General features: G+C 39.1%; 1 protein-coding gene across 1 annotated transcript in view; it reads right to left on the reverse strand.

Moving 5' to 3' along the window:
* Positions 1–3133: 3133 nt before the first annotated feature.
* HIRA (histone cell cycle regulator) overlaps positions 3134–19604 on the reverse strand; it is a 57195-nt gene continuing 40724 nt past the window's right edge. Inside the window, exons 15-25 of the mRNA XM_090062257.1 lie at positions 18632–18799; positions 16455–16659; positions 15449–15553; positions 13912–14060; positions 11564–11725; positions 10709–10767; positions 9521–9626; positions 8051–8173; positions 6541–6704; positions 5084–5172; positions 3134–4017 (exon numbers count right to left, since the gene is read on the reverse strand). Of these exons, the coding sequence (XP_089918383.1) occupies positions 3901–4017; positions 5084–5172; positions 6541–6704; positions 8051–8173; positions 9521–9626; positions 10709–10767; positions 11564–11725; positions 13912–14060; positions 15449–15553; positions 16455–16659; positions 18632–18799 (1447 nt within the window). The 3' untranslated portion in view covers positions 3134–3900. The remainder of the gene's footprint in view (positions 4018–5083; positions 5173–6540; positions 6705–8050; positions 8174–9520; positions 9627–10708; positions 10768–11563; positions 11726–13911; positions 14061–15448; positions 15554–16454; positions 16660–18631; positions 18800–19604) is intronic.

The raw sequence follows: 19604 nt of genomic DNA on the forward strand, positions 1-19604 counted from the left end.
AAAAGCCACTTGCATACGTGGGTGTGAGGCTGGGGTTATAACATCTGATCCAACACATTATTGCGATCTCAAACTAACACAAGACTTAAGAACCGTTGTTGTTGCTGTTGTTGTTGTTCGCCCTTCGAATTTGAAGATAACCGTGACATCACTGGTTGCTTTGGTTTTTGTGAACATGCGAGTGGCTGATCAGGCCAATTTGTGCTTTGAACTGTTTGTGGCACACTGAGCAAGAGATGCCGCTTTGGGTTGCTTGATCAACAGCAGATGTGCTGCTGTTGCAGGTTATGGTGTTTGCATTTCTGTTCCACCTTAGCAGTTTTCCACCACTCATAGACTGTAGCTCTAGCATAGATAAGGCTTCACAAGGCAGAACGATCATGAGCAAGATCTTCCCAAGACTTTGGGTCAGTGTTGAAATGTTTCAAGGATTACTTGAAGGAGTCCTTGAAATGTTTCTTCTGGCCTCTCTGAGAGCACTCTCCCTCCTTTAGTTCACCATAGAAGATCTTCTTTGGCAGTCACTCATCTGACATACTGGTGACATGGACCTTCCCATCTCATCTGTGTTTTCAGTAGAGTGTGGGTGCTTGGAATGCCCGCCCATGTGAGAACCTCTGTGTTGGACCTTGTCTTGCCTTATCCTCATCAGTTTCCTCGGACAACCCATGTGAAAAAGTGGTTCAGGTTTATAGCATGGCATCTATACACCATCCAGGTTTTGCATGCATACATCAGAAGTGGCAACACAGTGGCTCTGTAGACCTTCAGTTCTGTGTTGACCAATACCTCTGCACTCCCACACATTTGCACATAGTCTGCCACAGGCCATGCTTGCTTTGGCAGTTCTGGCATTGCTTTCTTCATCAATGTGACCTGCATGAGATAGTGTACTGCTCAGATAGATGAATTTGTCCACTGCCTGAACTGTGAATGGAGGGTATGGCCGTTCACTGTAAAGGTAGGCTTTATGTAAGGCTTTTCTGGTGCATCACTTTTATCTTCTTAATGTTGATTGTCAGAGCAAAGTTGTCACAAGCTAAAGAGAAATGTCCCATAGTCCACTGCATGTCACTCAGATTTGGCATTCAAGGAATAGTTTGCCATCAGTCTGGTATCTGATGTTAATTCCAGTGTTAGTCACAAAAGGCATCACTAAGCACAGCAGAGAAGAGGGTTTGGGCCAAAACAAAGCCGTTTTTGACTCTATTAGTGATTGGGAATGATTCAGATGACTCATCATCATCCACAACATGAGCAAGCATGCCATCATGGAATTGTTGAGCCATTGCAATGAACTTCTTCGGACAACCAACCAAATTTTGCCATAATCTTCCAAAGGCCCTCCCAACTGATTGTATCAAATGCTTTTGTTAAGCCAATGAAAGTCAGGTACAGGTTGGAGTTCTGTTCCTAGCATTTTTCTTGAAGTTGACGAGCTGCAAAAACTATGTGTATGGGCCTGCATCCTTTCCTGAAGCCACACTGACTCTCAGGCAGGCCCCTCGTTCAGTGTGTTGCACAAGGCAATTCAGCAGAATTCTGGTGAGGATTTTATCAGCTATTGACAACAAGGAGATGCCCCAGGGGAGATGCCCCTTTTGCCTTTCCACTTATACAGGTGGATGATTGATGCATCCTTGTACTCCTGGGGTATAGTTCCTTGAGGCCACATTGACTGGAAGAGTTCAGTCAGTTTCAGAGCCATGTGTGAGCCTCCCGCCTTGCAGGACTCTGCTGGTATAGCATCTGCTCCAGGTGCTTTGCCATTTGACAGCAGGTTAATTAATTGCTTTCACAGCCTTGGTTAGTATTAGAAGATCAGCAAGAGATATGTTACTGTCTACCTTAGCATCCTGGGTATAAATGAAAACTGAACCCTTCTGGAGCTTGGGGTCACTAAGAACCAATATATACCTTGCAGAAATTGGCTTGAGATGACAGTCAGTGTGCATCTTTGCAAAAAAGAAAAGCTGTTTTTTTCCCCCCTCAGTAGTGGTGTCCAACACAACTACATATATGTCCTATGTTTCACATCAAAACCCATGGTAGCTGAGGACTTTGGAAGGTGAAGGCAGAAGGGGGCTGTAGGATCCATTCTGACAAAAAACCCAAAGAACTGAAGTTTCAGTAGCATAAGCAATGATTCTTTCTTCACACCGGTATCTCTTATCCTACTGTTGGTGACTGGTAAGCCACATCCCCTTAGGGTAATGGGATCAGGAGCTCCAGTTGCATCAGCTGAACAATGACTTGAATTTGGTATGCCACTGTGCAGCCAAGTCTGATGCATAACTGTTTGATAAAGGTCAGCTGGTTAACTTTATGTCACTCTATTTCTGACATCTCCGCAGGTGAAAGATGTTACTTGGTAGATAAACCCTTAGCAGCTGACAGCCACAGTACACAGCAAGACAGTAACACTGAAACATATGCATCGCTTATCTCCAATATTCTTTTTGATGAGACTACTTGATTTTAAGATTGTCCATCTGAAAATCAAGTTTCTTTTAGGGTATCCTAGACAGCTACCAATAATTGGAGGCACCAACACCCCAAAAAAGAACATTTCAGCAAGCACTACAAAAGTACTTCACACACATTTGTATTGTACTTGGTCAGGACTTGAGTCAGTGATCTGACTCAAAACAGTTGTTGGGGATGTTCCCCAGTAAGGCTTGTCTTAGCAACAGTACACCCCAGGAGCCACAATTTTAATCACTGTCTTGTCTAAAACTGTTCCAAGTAGAAGTCAGATGACTGAAGCCTATAGTGGACTACCATTGCCACTACCACATGTAGAGTTGCACCTGTGGCATTACAATACTAAGTTATGTGAAGAAACATGCTAGTGAAGACATAGTTCAGTCTAGAAGCCTAAGGCAGTAGGTCCAAAAAAGAGGTCTAGCTCACTGAACAAAATCCTTCTTCAGTACTGGCCAGATGCATGCTTACTCCATATTGATTTCCATGTACATTTAACACAATTCAGCCTGCATTAGTAATGCTATACTGCTACTATAAGCAGCATATGAATATCCAGAGCAAGACCATCTTTTTTAACCAATGCAATGTTCATTTATTTTGGTACTTACAAAAAAAAGCCACCCTTTTTATTCCCTCCCTCCCCCAAAAATGTCTTTTACAAACATTTAAAAATTAAAAACCAGATGATGACATGTTAATTTTGGTACAATTATTTTTCGACACAGCTGTCATAATTAGAGTTACATTTCCTGCAAGGTGACTTGCAGGGATATCCTGATTATTGGCCAAATAAAATTTCTTATTACAAGTTAGCAAATTCTAGTACAAAAATAGTCCATGTGTTAGACCAGCCTCTTATTATCATTGTATTCACAGGTAAGAGTCTATTGGCTGCATAATACATTAATATTTTATGAAATTTCTTTTTTTTTTTGTGGCTCATCATCTAACTCAATATAGTGCTGAGCCTCAATAAATCCTCAGGCAAAAACCCTAAACAGGGTTAAATATGCTGTTCAGTGTACTCTGAAGTACTGTGCTTTTCACAGGACATACAAGAAACCCCACAAACAGTTCTCAGCTAGCCTCCTTGATATTGTAACGAGAGTCAGACCCAAAAGGACCCTGCAAGTACAAATCCACAACTCCTTGTAGGAATATAGGCCACCGCTTTGACGGTCAAGTTCCACTTGGAAAACGGTCCAGCTCATCCACGTATTTCCACATATCCACTTATGGGTTTCTTTAGAAATAAAAGCAGATCATTCACAAAACTTTGGGAACCCTTCCGGTGCGGCCTTTATTAGGAGTGCCCCATTCCAACTGGGCGCTCTCCTCTTCTGTCTGTCTCTGGTTAATGCTTTTCAGCAGTTTCTCTCAGACCAGATTCTTCAGGGAAAATCTTGGAGAATGCTATTTGTCTCTCAGGATGTCTAGCTGTTCTTGATATTCTGTGAAAAGCCTCTGGAAACGAAGGTTCTGTCCAATAACAGGAAGAAGTTCTTTCAGCAGCTCTCTCTTTCGTAAACCCTGCACAAAAACATTAATAGGATTTTCATGTGTACTTCAGGTCATAAGCATAGGCTCTTGATATAACAGTCATTTAAGATTAGTGGATTCACACTTCAACTGAGAGAACTGCTAATTTATGGTCATCCAGCTGCTTTGATGAGACACCAAGAGAAAAAGAACGCCTTGGGGAAAGTACATTAACGATCCTACTATAGCTTCTGTGCAGTGATAGAACATTTATGTGTTTTATTAAAAGGCAGATGCTTCATTGACATGGCAGCCCTTCAAATATATGATTGGTGAATGGAAAACACAGGCTGCACCCCTTCCCATTTACTAGGTTGCTTAGATAACACAATACCAGACAGAATAAAGACCAGGATCTCCCCAAGGGCATTACTATTTAGGTAAGGGAAATGATGGATTAGAGAGAGAATGGAAGGGGTTTCACAGCCATTCAAGTGTTTAGAGATTGCTTGTTTACTTGACATTTAGTTGCAACTATATTTGCATCTCTGAGGGCTATTAATGTTCCCAACTTTTTAAAAATTACACTACATTATGTCATTAAGGACAGACATTTCATCTTTCTTAAGAAACAGTGCCTGAGTGATGCTTGACTTGTTCCATCTTCTTTGCTCACAAATCATTACTATGTTAGCACAGCTTCAGAAACAAAATGGTCAGTTCTGGTTAGTTCACCTGTGGGATAATTCTTCATTTTTCTGATTCTCAACCAGCACCCCTCTGCAATTATCACCACCTGATAATGGACACCAATGGATAATTCACCATTATTTGCATCTGCCCTGGAGGGGTGAATTAACCAGAGTTTATTGTATTTAAATTAAGTGAAGACTCCCATTGTATTTTTAAACCTGAGTTGTCAACACACTGAAAAATTGCTTCAGTAACTAACTTCTGGTTTAAGAGCTCAATAAAATTACCCCACAGAAGCACTTCTAAGGGTAGATTGCATATTGGGTTCTCAGCTTTAGCAATGGTCTTTTTCAATGTTATCAAAAGAAATTAGTCTTTATATATACAAAGAAACCTCTTTGTTAACACTGATATCAGCACTTACCACTACTGTTGATTCCCACTGACTTCCAGCTGAGTAATGGACTGGACCCAGTAGATCCTTGCATAATTCCCGCAAACGATATTCAAACCCTGAAATCAAGTCATTAGTAAAAGTTAAACTGTAACCACTAGACAACATATCAGTCTTCATTCAAGTTGTAAGCATGTAAACCAATAGTTCTTATGGAATCATAGATTATAAAGGGCTGGAAGGGACCTTGCAAGATCCTTTTTAGAATTGAGGCACTCCTTGACAGGCTTGAGGTACCCTCAATAGACTCGAGAAACCCCTCAGAAAATGTCAGCTCTCAGTTTTCATTCATTTTTTGACTAAAGAAAAATAGAGCAATTCTTCTGTTGCAAACAACTTAGAAAGACAGCGAACAGTCCGAATGTTTTTGACAGTATGAAATCCTATTTGAAATTTCTGAGTTTATCTTGTGAAATATGTTTGGACACCTAAAAATGCTAATGTTGTGTGTCACTCACAACACCCTGAAAAGATGTCAAAACAGACCGATCAATGTAACGTCTGCAAACAGAAAGTATTCTTTCAGAAGTAAGAGTGGAGAAACATCAGCGAATGGATCTATTCTAGATTTCAAAAAGCTTTCATATTTAAAGATAGCCATAAAAAGTCTTCCTAAGCCTGACCCGCAGCAAGAAAAGGAATAGTTAATTACTATATTATGACCAATTGTAACAGCACTCCCCCTCTAGAAATGTCTGATTTCACCTGGTTGACTCTGATAATAGGAAAACTATTTTCAGCGAAACTATTACAAAAGTAAAAAGACTTAAAGTTGAGAAACTAAGACAGGAAAGGAATTTTGGGTCCAACTCGTTAAAGTAGTTTTATTTCATTTTTATTAACACACATTCAATGCTAATAGTCAAAGTAGCTTGGGGAAAGATGCCTTTGTTATAAACCCAAATATCTCTGCCTCCCGAGTTACAGCATAAGCATATACAATAAGTATGCTTCCAAATCCTTACCAAAAAAATCTTTCAACAAAACTAGAAAAAACAGACCTTGACATTAAGATCTAAAAAGCAGAAGAATTTGCCAGTGGCCATGACAAGGTTAAAGCTTGCACTGCAAGGAGTGAGTGGTGCTGAGGAGCAGACTCCATCCCTGCTCTATGTGGCTAGGATTCAGCTATGACTGGAAAAAATCTTGTTTCTCTTCATTCTTCCTTCCCAAAACAAGGTGTGCTCTTTGTCTAGGGGCATGTGGTACATGAAAAAATACAGTACTTACACCACTCTAAGATTCTTCAGGATGGTGAAGCACTTAGGAAGCAAATTCAGTGAAAAATACTAACTTTATTAGCACAGATCTGAAGCTAACTGTCAAATGAGGATATTATGAACAATCATACATACATGACAAGAACAAGGGAGCTAAGAAAAATCAATCAGATCTGCGCAGAAGCCACAATGTAAACCAGACCTCACCTTCATTAACTAGGTACCGTGCATAGATAAGGAGCCAATGGCGATATTCATGACTGGATTGTAACGTAAGTGCCACTGCTATCTGATTCTCCAGGTAAGCAAGCGTTGTTTCTTGTTGTACTAAATGAGGCATGGAGAACAATCTTGCAGCTTGCCTTCCTGAACTACAAGACAAAAGAGGATTTAGCATAATATAAATAAAGTCAGTTGTCAGCATGGCAAAAAACCACACTCCAGACACTATTCTTCTAGGCTTCACGTGTCAAAGGAATCTAGTGCTTTACAAGTCTGGGCTTCCAGCAGCAACAGTAGCACTGCTCCAACTGGCAAAATGACTATGTTAAGACTTTCTCTACATGGGCAAAAATGGAAAATCACCTTCCAGACCTGGCTACCTCACTCCAAAAGGACACAAACTGGTTCTCCAGGAACACCAGGCTCAGTGGTTCCCCTCTCCCCCATCCCAATTTCTGCAATGGGACCAGCAACAATCGAGTCTTTGCAGCATCCTGGGGTCATCATTCACCTCAGCAGAAACAGGTCTCTGGATTTTGTTATGTAGCCACTGATCATTCCTTTCCCCACAGTCAATCTCTCTCCCATTGCTGCAACTCTCAACTTTAGTCTTCTTTGTCCTTTGTGATTCTTTCCCTTCTCCCTTTTCTCCCCATTTGGGATTTTCCCTTCTTGTCCCACCCTGAATATCTAAGCCAGGGGCATGCAATTATTTTGGGCGGAGAGCTACTTACTGAGTTTTGGCAAGCCATTGAGGGCCGCATGACAGGCCACCGGGGCAGATAAATATTAATTTTCTAAAATTTTAGGGGCCCTGGGGCTGGATAGAATGGCCTGGCAGGCCGCCTCCAGCCCATGGGCCGCATTTTGCCCAACCCTGATCTAAGCCAAGTCATTTGGTCATCTGGTCATTTGATTTTTGTAAACAAACCAACAAAAACCATACAAGTTATTTGCATTCCTAAACACTTTTCTCAAATAACAATTTTCTTGAGCATATAAATTTTAAGAAGGAATATGAAATGCAGGAAACAGATCTAGGAGAGGCAGGGAGGCTTGGAAAAGCCAGTTCACATGCAAGAGAAATAAGACATTGAACTGCCTGTAGAAGCCTCCTGCTTGTTCTTGCTATGCCCTTCTGATGTCTTCAAAAGTTAAGAATATGCAACAATGACTAATCATGCAACCTTCTTCAAAATACTTAAAAAGATCCTGTTAAATAAGTGCGCTAAATACATTAATATTAAACACTGCATCATCATGTAAGAAAGAGCCAAAAGCAGAAGTATTAATGGAAGTGTGTAGTCTCCTTTATACTGCTCAAAACATTCTCTGAACTAAATTAAATTATAAGTTATCAAGGTGTAAGACTTTAAAATCACTCACTTTATTAACCTCACTGTCAGATTAGTGCCCTCTCCCAACCTTATTTCCAAAAGGAAGAAAAAAACATTGGGCTAATATGAGCAGATGAATAAAAAGTGTAAGTGCATACTTTGATGTTCGTCCCTGTATTACTGCTAAGGGTCCTGAACACAACATGGCTTCCTGGGATGGTAAACTATTCCTGAAGTCTGCGCATTGTGCTAGTGAATCCTGTTTGTCGGAGACAAGATTCCTGGGAAACAAATACAACAAACATGTTAAAACAGAGTATGTAGTACTTCAGCTGACAAATGGATTTTATTCTGTTCTGCCTTAAAACTAAATTTGTATTTTCACAATTACATGTCCTTAAGGTTCTTTTTCTAGTAAAGAATCTCAGGAACCAAAATACTGGTGTCCAAGACTTTGGGTGAAATACTATTCACTCTTTTCATACAAATGATCACACCAATAATTCATAGGATTCAAGTAATGTAAGCAGTGCTTAGCACATGCTCTGAAAAAAGCAGAAGACTATTCATGGGCATGTTTTATAGGTCACTTTACTTGTAACTGGTATACTGAAAACCAAGATGGGTGCCCAAAACCAAGACTGTATGGAACAGTTTCACAAGGAAGTCATTACCTATAACTTTATTCCAAGTCTTGATTCTCTGCACAGATGAACCCCACTCTTGTACTGCTGTTCACCCATTCACTGACACTCTCCTCTCAGAATGTAAGGATGCCTAGAGATTTGACAGCTAGAGCTGGCATTTCCCACACCTAATCAAGGGTATAATCTTCCTGAACTTGACAGGCAAGGGAACGGGTTGCTCAAATGAAGACCAATTTTAGATTTATCACACAGCTCAGATGTAAAAGGACACCAGCATTTACACTAATCTTGATTGCTTATCATAGTTAATTTGAGCTAGCAACTAAAAGAATCTTTCTTTTATATCATTCTGATGATGTGAAAAACAGCAACACGATGGGAAAGTTGGAGAATGGCTGAAATTTTATCTTCCCTTCCTCATTGGCCTGAGACAGACATACTGATGCCAGGCAGTAAAAGTGAGATAGTCTGAGCATGTTTTTTTCAATTTGTTTAAATGGGAGAGCAGGGGGGTGAGATAGACCACAACATTAGAAACACAAATTCCCATACAAACCCAGCAGAACTCTAAAACTTCCTGAAAGCCTTTTCAAACTAATTTCCCAATAACTAATCTTTCACATTCAAAAACATGACTAAAAAAGAAAAGACTATTTTATATCATTGCCAGATGCCTGGCAGTTAAACCCTAAAATAACCAACCAGAACATGCATGTAGTCATTAGGAAAAAATAGCAAGGAAACAAAAGCCTTGAAAGTTACAGGCCTAAGCTGCATATTTTAAACAACACTTAATAATAAAAATATAACAGGATTGGCCCAGCCATTCACATACTGGGGCAGTGGGAGCAAAGCAACACACAAGCCTAGTCTGTTCCTGCTTGGCTTAGTTTCAAGTACAGGTTGAAGTGGCAGTAAACCAAAAGAAATACCATGTCAACACAGAAAGCTTTATAAAATAGGAAAGAATGTGTAACTTACCACGTAGATAGAGAAGGATTAAAACAATATGCCTTTCCATCAGACATGCTCATTACTGGTATACCATGCTGAGTCAACAAGATTTGAGAGACTGTTGCATCACTTCCTATAGATCAAATCAGAACACACGATTCCTTTGTGATAATTATTATATAACATTTAGAATATTGTATATTCGAAGGGCTGTAATGCCACTAATGAATCCTCACAATAGTTCTACTGATAAAAGAAGCAATATCGTGTGCCCATTTTTTTTTTGGAGGGGAAACTGAGGCTATGAATGAACAGACTCACAGAATGCACGCAGCGTGCCACAGGCAGACTGAGGCCAGTGTAATGTAACATGCATCATCCTTTTGCAATTGTCATGATATTATCTTGGGAAGGTACAAGATACATAAACACTAATTACAAGGAAATATATATTTTCATTATATTATGGTTGAATATTCACACTGTTACTTAAGTTTATTATTCTCAAGAGAAAGCTTGCAGCTTTATTTCATCTTCAAGCCAATCTTCTAATAAAGTATGCTTGGAAAAATGTGGTATAAAAAGAGGTAATGGACCTTTTTTCCTGCTTTTCAGCATATCCTGATCCTACAGTCTTTTTGAGTACACGGCTGACTGATCAGATGTGACTATACATGAAGATTATTTGCATTCTATACTACACACATCTGGACAGACATTTTTAACTTTGATTGATACGGTTGATATTAAAATGTGTTCACATGTGTGTACACTGAAAGGTTAATTTTCTTCCTTTGCTAAATATTGGCAGAGACATAAGAGTTTTTAAATCTTAAATTTAAGATGCTCTTTAAATCTTTTACCCATTATTAAGTTGTACTATACTTAACTGTATATGAAAGTTATACAATGGGGACTCTAATCCTAAATCGATTTAAATACAGGATTAGAAAGTATTTCATACTAATCCCACAACACTGCATTTGCACATTTACAAACGAACCAGAATGGAGTAAATTTCAGCATCCTCGATTATTTCTGCCATAATACAACGTTACCCAGTTACTTCCATTTAACACCCAACTACATAAAAAAGAAAACCCACTGTTCTTGCTTTCTAGGGCTCAGTAGAATTTTAACGTTTCATGAAAGGGTCTACATATTACAGGAGGGCTACAAGACTCAGCACAGTAAGTAAATGTACCCTTTTGTTACCTGATAATAATATTTGCAGAGACTCATCTTTAACAACCGCTAACTGTTTATGAACATCCCTGCAGAGAGATACAAAAGGAAAAATCTACACTTTAAAAACAAATGAAATACTCCCAATCATATAATAAATCACTTCCCAGAATTGTTTTAATCATTTTTATCAGGATGTTAACTAATTAAGGTGGCAGAACTATATGTTATACAGTTAGAATGATTTGTGCTTCTGTGGCTCCTTTCACCAGACAAATCTCCTCATACTTGCCCAACATGAAACGATTCAACATTCTGAGATAAGTATGACTTATTTGCCCCTTTTTACAAATAAATAGATTAAGGACTGAGTGGCCCAAAATCAAACAGCAAATCAAAGGACCTTGGAAATTAACCTACCAACTCCTGAAACCCACACTTGAACTGCTAAACCACAAATCATAATGCTCCTTCCAATGTTGGTTTAATGAAAGGGAGAACTTGAATCATTTGTATTTTACTTACTTTACCTCCAACATGTACAATCACCCTGATCTAGAAAAGTTGCTCAAACTAATGACCCCTGGATATGATAAATTACGTGCTTTTCAGGATTGACTTTTCACCCATGCAGAGTGCCATTTAAGCCCTTAAAAGGAAACCAAGAGGGCTCAAGTCTTGCACAATGGGTCCTCTGGGTGATTTCATGTCCACAAAAAAACCCTGGATCCAGATCTAAACTGACCTGAAGCAGCAACACAACAAGTTACCAACCCAACCACTGATCAAAACAATCTCTCACATTCACTGAATAGAAGTAACAGGCTAAGAAATCGCATGCAGCCAATGACCATTGTTTGCCACGGCAGTCTATTTGGTACTCACCACACAGAGAGCGTAGCAGCAGTGGTGAGAGCCATTATATAAGGACCTGTGCAATGGAGGGTGGAGATGGGCGAATGCAACATTATAGGTGGAAGAAGACGACGACCACAAGCTGAAAATACTGACAAGGTCCGCTTTTCACAGGCTACACTCACAATGTCACTGAAAAGGATCAACAGAAAACACTAGAATTCAGTAAAACTGAAAGCTACATAAACTGAATGGATCCTTTGGGTTATTGATGACAGTTAGGCAGCAAAGGTAAAAGAGAAAAAAGAAAACAAAAGGGAAAATGTGGTTTTGAGTTTTAAATTCAAGTCTCTTCCCCACTCACGATGGAGGAAAATATCACATATTAGCAGGAAAGAGAGGAAATGGCTGATTAACAAAGCTAGCCCTTCAATCCTACTGGGCTTTTTAGACAGATTATTTTTATACCCAGGCCTAGCAGAGAAAGTGGAATAAGGATGCTGTGCTCTCTCCGGCCTGATCCTTGGAAAGGGTGGAATTACAGAATTTCTAAATGACAAAATTAATTAAAAGAAGATTGAAAAGCTCTGCTGTTAAAACCCAAATGTATCCTTCAAATATAAGTGTGTTGGACAATTGTTATGCCAGCAAAGGAGCCCTAGCATGGAAAAAGGAGAGCTTAGCTTCTCCTTCAATAGAGCGAGGGAGGGAAAATTATCTTAGCTTTTCCAAACCATTGTTTCAGCCTGCTTTGAAGAATGCTTTTAGTCTAAATGTTGAATAAAGGATGTGAAAGGCAAGGCGCTTGCAACTTCCTGTTATGGTTGACATGGCATGCTTAAAACAAAGAAGGCTGTACATAGTTTTGTAACTAGCACTTGTCTTGAGTAGCCTAAAACACAAGCCATGGTAACCAAACCTTGGGCTGACCTTTGAACCCATTTAGGCTAATTAAGAGATTTTTTTTAAAATGATGTACTTGTACAAAAACACAGCACTTTCCAAATGCAACCAAGTAAACCTTGTCAGAGTGTCATGAGTTTACTTTGTTCCATTCGGAAACCCAGTATAAAACTACTCTATTTTCTTGTGTACCACACACTTCCAAGGCAGGCAGGCATTTTGTTTTGGGAAGGCAGAATGCAAAAAAAGTTCCCATGACTGAGTGCTGGTTGCATAGAGCAGATCGCCTATTTTCTGGCATCACTTACTGTCTCCTTGAAATTCTGCAGCTAAGCTATAACTCTGTCAGCCGATTTGGCAGTAGTTGAGACAGGGTTAAAGCTTTAGCTGTGGAGCTGAAATGAGAGAGTAGGTGATGCTGAAGAACAGACTCCACCCCTCCTGCATGTGGTCAGAAGCCCACCAGGAAGCCAGCCACCATTCCAGCAAAAAACAGCTTCCTCGCTTAAAATACACACCCCAGTTTTGCAGGGCTAGTTATGGGGGAAAAGGTGTGTGTGTGGTATGTGAGTAATTAGGGGGTTTACATAAATTTTTGGGTCTCTCATAGTTCTGACCTCAACAAGAACACAAATTTTAAACTCAATTTCTGATGTTGAAGTTAAACAGTAACACTTGAGACAAGTAAGCAGGAGAAACTGCAGATATTTCAGAAGACACTTTTACTCCCGCAAAAAGAACCTATGTATTATGTTCCTTTAAGTTTTGTTTTGGAAGTACTGACTAAGTTGAGTTACTTCTCATGTTTTAGTTCACTTTAATGGAGACATTTAAAGCAGAGACTTGGTATCTGACAACTGCATAATGGGAATACTGGTTAGGTCAGGACTCTCAGAGCTAACAGAAAGATAAGGTTTCCATCAGGACTATACACAGAGCATATTATATTTATCCCCCTGTCACACTAAATACCAAAGCATTGTAAAAGGGTTAAAAAAGAACTAATGACAAAGCTAAACAGCAGAAATCAACGGTAGTCACAGAGAAAGCCAATGCCCCCAGAATAGGTGCGGTGGCAGAGGGGAGGGGCATGAAAAACAATGGACTAAAATGGGTTAGCAGGAAGAGACGTTTTAAGACTATTTTGTTGCATGCTTGAGCAATCATATAACCTACAAGTAAGTGACAGACAGGAACTGTAACCGTGCACTTCAGTGAACATTTTGAAAAATTTATCTATGTTCAAGAAATGTATATCAGTAAGTAGCAAAATTCAGAGAAGCCGTCTAAGAACATGTAAATGCTAAATATGATGTACTTTATTAACACACTGAACATTTTCCAAAGGCACCCTGAATACAGTAACCACTAACCACATGTTTAATGGTGTCACAATACAGCTCCAAAGACTTCCTTGCCCAAAAGACTGTTCCTTATTATCTGGAAGTACCTGCTTCTTTAACAAGTTTTCTTACCAGCTTCCAGCTGCAGTGAGAATTCGACTGGTGAGGACTGTCTCCCATTCTTTCCCTTCACGATTACACTTTAGCCTGCTCAGCTTTGAACCTCCAACTGTGGTCATTTCATTCTCTACCTCAATGTACATGGAAGGATCTGAACTTACCTACAAAAGAACAAGGTATATCTTTTTACATATAGGAAAACAGCTCAAGGAACTGTAAAATTACGTAGGTTTAAAATGGGGCCCAGTTAATACTTCAGCGTTTAGTACTGAAAACATTAAGGAACAAGAGTGGTAAATTTTCTTTTTTTTTTTTTTAAATGGCCTCAAAACAGAACCACACTATTTGAAAAGGGAAAGACTGCAGAGACATAAAGCCATTCAGGACTAAGACACAGTGATACTTCCAGCACATCTTGAACACATAGATAAAGGAAGTATTTATATTTTTCTAAGCTTTTTCTATGCTTTGTTTTTCCCCAACTCCTGGGCAGCAATTCCAGTAGCTGGATCCGATTTTGCTCCAGCCTTCCAGAATTCCTGTGCCTACAGCCAGACTTTTGTGGTACAAGTACACAGATGAGGCAATTTATAGGAACACAAGCCAATAGACACTGAGCATGTCCTCCTACTTTGCGCATAGGTCTCTGAGGAATTATACAGCTATTCACTTAATACTGTAGAGATCTGGTTGTGACAAACATGAGGAGAAAGCCCTAGACCCAGACTGTTACTACTGTTACTTTTCCTCTTTTCTCACCAAAGAGAATTGAAGGAAGAAGGGAGCTGGTGACTGTTTTAGAAGCCATATCAGCTGTGCAGGCAGGTCAAATGGGAAGAAAGAGGCTGCAGCAAGAGGGAGCAGGGGATGGAGTTACATACTGGAACCTGGGGAGGGAACAGTCTGTAGGGATGTCTTCAGTAGTAGGGGGCAGAGGAAGGAAGGAGTCAGTGGGAAAGTCTTTCATAAGAACATGCTGGAAAGTTTAGGCAAATCAACCAGGTAGAGAAAGCCTTGGCTGGCATGATGTAATTGGGTATGGTCCTGCTTTGAGCAGGCGGGTTGGACTAGGTGACCTCCTGAGGTTCCTTCCAACCCTCATTTTCTATGATTCTAACTAAAGGACTGAAACTGAACATGCATATTTTACAGCTCATTCAACACTATGTGGAAGCTCTCATTCAGAAGGAAAGCAGCCTGGTATCACTGAAGTTTAATGAGCATTGCACTGGACAATAAAACCACTTTACTCAACAACAAGACCAACCACATAGAAGTGGAAAGCACTTCATCTATGGATGTTGACTTCACAACTTTACCTGATTTACATTAACTTTCCCAAGTGTCTCTCTCTCTAGATCAGCCCTCAAAAAAGCTGAGCTGAACAGACCTCCCACTTCGACAGACAGCGGTGTAATAGTTCAATTTAGAATGAAGATTGAGAATCTTACGGGTCCTTTTGATAAAGTAATCAAGTCTCGTTTGAACATGGAGGAAAGCCACTTAAGTAAACATTTAAAAAATGATGGGTTTGCAGCTGCCCACTTACTTGCAATGTAAACGATTTCTGAGGGATTGGGGTTGGCAGTTTAAGTGCTAATGCTGGTGCAGAGATGCAAATAGCATCCTTCTCAGAGGCCAGTGCAGCTGGGGACTGAAAAAAACAACCACCCCAAAAAACAATTCAACAGTTAAAAATACTTAGCAATAGAATGTTAAGGACAAATATAACAGCATGATTGGCATTTTTTAAAGCTCTCCCGTGCAAATATACCATAATGCAGATTATGTTTGCCAAAGCAAATCCTCTACAAATGATTAATTGTACACAAAAATCCTATTGCAAATGTTCAAAATCTTTTTTTTCTAATTGCATAAACACTAGGTCTGAGTTCTCCCTAGTGGCTTTTTTTTTTTTTTTTAAAGAACAAACAAGCATAAATATGATCATTACTTCATGTACTGGGCCACCTTTAACATTATCAACATGAACTAAAAGAAGTCTTCATGTGATTCAGGGCAAAAAGTCAGCCTTTGAATACTAGGAATAAAGACAGTTATTGTGTCCCAGATAAAGGTGGGACATACTGCTGTAATGCACTAGGTTTGTCGGCTCTGTACCATCATCCATAGAATAGATGATCATAATTGCTCAAGATGTCTCAATTGTGTCACTGCTACCAAGTCTAAAGATTACTGACAACTAATGGAGTTTTTTCTTTTTGATCAAGTGGCAAACATCTGCTGCTGTTGCAAAGGTCCAGCATCTAATTCTAATACTCTGTGTACAATTTAGTAGGTAAATGCTATATTTGTATGTATACACCACAAAGATCTGTGATGTTATATGCATCTTTATGTTAAAGTCTTGCAGGCAAGCAAGAGAACTATCCACAACATTCTCAGGGACCTTCATAGTTCTGGTCCTTCCCTGAACACATCTTGGCTAAATCTAAAACAGAGGACAAGATGAGATTGTTTAAATTAAATAAATATTAGAGACCGCAAAGAGTCATCACTATAGATAACAATTACATTGTTGACACCATAGTCACCTGAACAGTTAAAGTCACAGGTACAAGTCTGGAATCTTTTCGTGGCCTTCCTTTTTTCTTCTTTTCTACTGTTTCTCCCTCAAGTTCTAGTTTACGTTTGGGTATTGACAGTGGTTTAGCAATTGGAATCTTCTCCTCACTGTCACTGCTACTCTCCAGGATATCCTTGGGCTTATTTTCCTTAATTAAATTCTGATCCTTCAATCTGCATGAGTAAACAACAACAACAAAAAATTATTTACACAAGCTGTTTCCAAAATTACCACCAATCCTACCCACCAGGTTTTTCTAGCCAAGCAGCAAGGCCATTCTTAGGCTTGCCTGAACATTGAAAATGGTGCAAAGTAAACCAAACCCAGAGAAAACTTCTAAATTTCATTGTGCAAGTATAGGCTACACAAAATACAGCTTGTTCAAATTAATTCTCTGCCTAAAAGAAAAATTGGAGTGGAGACCACTAAGCCAATACAAGACTCAGCAAATAAAGCCTTCAATACTTTTGTAAATAAACTTTATTTAACTGGGTTATGGATACTGTTCCATGTGAGGAAAAACTGTCCAACCAGACAATGCAACCTGAATTTATGCAAAGAAACTGGTTTTATTATTGTTGATTTCACAGAATCATAGACTTAAAGGACCAGAAGGGACCCATAAGATCATCAAGTCCAGTCCCTCTGCCATGGGCAGGAGGTTATTGGGCTCAAACAAATTCAATTAGGTGCTCGTCCTTTTGAACACCTCCAAGATATTTTTAAAGGTAGGTTGCTCTGGTGCATCGGTGGGTAGATAGGAGTACAGGAGGTGAAAGGGAATAAAACTGACAATAGAGAGCTTGAAAAATTATCATGAAAAACATATAGGTGCATATACATATATTATTTGGCATTTATTAATGACAGATGAAATTTTGAGTTGTTTTCTCCATTTACCCAGCTTGGCTGGGTTTCAATTTCACAGTCTTCTCTGGTTCTGATTCAATTAGGTAACTGTTGCCTGCAAATTTAGCTACTTTGCTGCTAACCCCCCTTTTCCAAATTATTTATGCAGTAAATTACATGGGTCCTAGTGAGGAAGATTGAGTGTTTCCATGAGAAAAACAGCACATTTTATTCTATTCTTTGCTTTTTTCTCCTAGCCAATTTTTGATTCGTAATAAAGTTTTGTCCTTCATCCCATATCCACTTTGTTTCCTTAGAAACTTCTTGTGCAGAGGACTTAGTTAAAGGCCTTTCAGACCCCTAAAATTACATCAAGCAGTTCTCCTTTATCTACTACTTTATTGGCACATTAAAATAATTCAGTGATTAGTAGGATACTTTTTAATGTACACAGAAAGCATGCTGGCTAGACCCTATAGAACAAAAGATATTTTTAAATTGTATTTTTAAGATAGGTTTCAAACAATTCATCAGGTATAGATGGACCCAAATCATCCTGTGTGGATTTGTTTCCTTATTTGGAAATGCACAGACACTGGCGTCAGAATTTAATAAGGTTAGCTTTAGGACTAGACATAAGATAAAGATAAAGCAAGTTCTTTTCTTCTTCTTTTTTTTTTTTTTTTTTAAAAAAAAGACTACATACCTCTCTTGCAAACAACAGTGACCTTTATGTAATTTGCTACGGGACGTGTGGATAGAGGTGTTATAACTTGCACAGATTGGTCATATAACAAATGTTTTCATTTTTAGATTTAAGAATTGTGGCTCCATAGGCAAGAACTTTAAAAGCAATATTTCTTATTGGATCTTTTTTAGAACAGAACACTGAAATTTCTCTGCAGCTACTGGGATGCTGAAATATTTTCTATATCTCATGGTAACATAATTTATGTGGGGATGGAATTTACTCTTTGTTACATGGAGGCACACCAGCTATTTTTATACTCCATGAAGAACACACAATGATTTTAAATCTCAAAGCAAAATTTTTAACTGAAAGTTTTGAGTTTCTTTGGCCCCACATGCTTGAGGCCACATAACAGATATGATGAACATGTATGGCTAATGCTACCTCAAAACTTTAATCACCTGCACCTCCTCTTCGGCTTCCATCTATAGAGGAGATCCAAGTCAATCTTGAGACACCTGGCATTAATGCATGCAGAGCTGAGGGAACCGTATAGCTGTAACTCTTTGCTTTATTGCCTGCCCCTGACTTGAAGGGTCTCTTACCTGTCTATGGCAGTCTGATTTGTATTTGTTACAACAGCAGTCCCCGAGGTGGCTTTGGATCGTTCTGTAAATCTGGAATCAAATGCTTTCATTGGTTCAATCTTGGATGGGGTTGTTAAAACAGAAGATGAAGCAGGAGGAGCAGCTGAACCAGAGGTAGCATTTACACTGTTCAGGAAAAAGAGAACAAAACCCCAAAGATTGAAAAAACATGAATATTTGGAAACCTATATTCCGGATCACCAATCAATGCTTATTCAAAACCTCCTACCAAAGCTAGAAGTTGAATGAAACTGACCACACATGGAAATACATAAATTATAAGACAACTTATCCTTTCTCTTGTCAGTATGTTCTAAACCTTGGCTAGCCTCAAAAGATTCCTAAGAAGCAGATTAAGACCAGAAGACTGGGGAAGAAGGAAATCAAATGAGCAACTGAAAGGGAAGGAATGACCAGAACTTGGACAGCAAGCCTAGATGAGGAAAATAGGTCTGCCTCAATAAGGCAAGCAGGTCTGGAAGGAAAAATTTGATGTGCTGATCAGGATAGACAGACGGGGGTAGGGAAAATTAAAGGAACAGGAGGGAGGGAATGGGCAAAAAAGTGAACATCAGAGCAGCCTCTTCCCCTGCAGTGCAGAAGAAAACCCCAAGATTTCTAGTTGCCCCATCATTTTACTATCAGTAAATAAATACCCTGCTGTCATTTATTGCATTAGTTGAAGCATGGTTAATCTAAAGGCTCAACCCTGCTGATCTTGTTTATGGGAATACACATGACTGTCAGTATGACAGAACTTAGTTTTCAATTTGCTTTTTTATGAATTTACATACAAAAAAGCCAATGTTAAAAGAACATTACTAAGGTTTCAAAGCCAAATACAGTATTCAAGTTAGAACACTAGAATTAAGACTGTTCATGCATCCTGAATTGGCTCCATGTGTCCATACCTCACAGCAGTGTTTTAAGT

The sequence above is a fragment of the Crocodylus siamensis genome, chromosome 9, assembly GCF_052110815.1.
Source record: "Crocodylus siamensis isolate JL-2025a chromosome 9, ASM5211081v1, whole genome shotgun sequence".
Taxonomy (NCBI): Eukaryota; Metazoa; Chordata; order Crocodylia; family Crocodylidae; genus Crocodylus; species Crocodylus siamensis.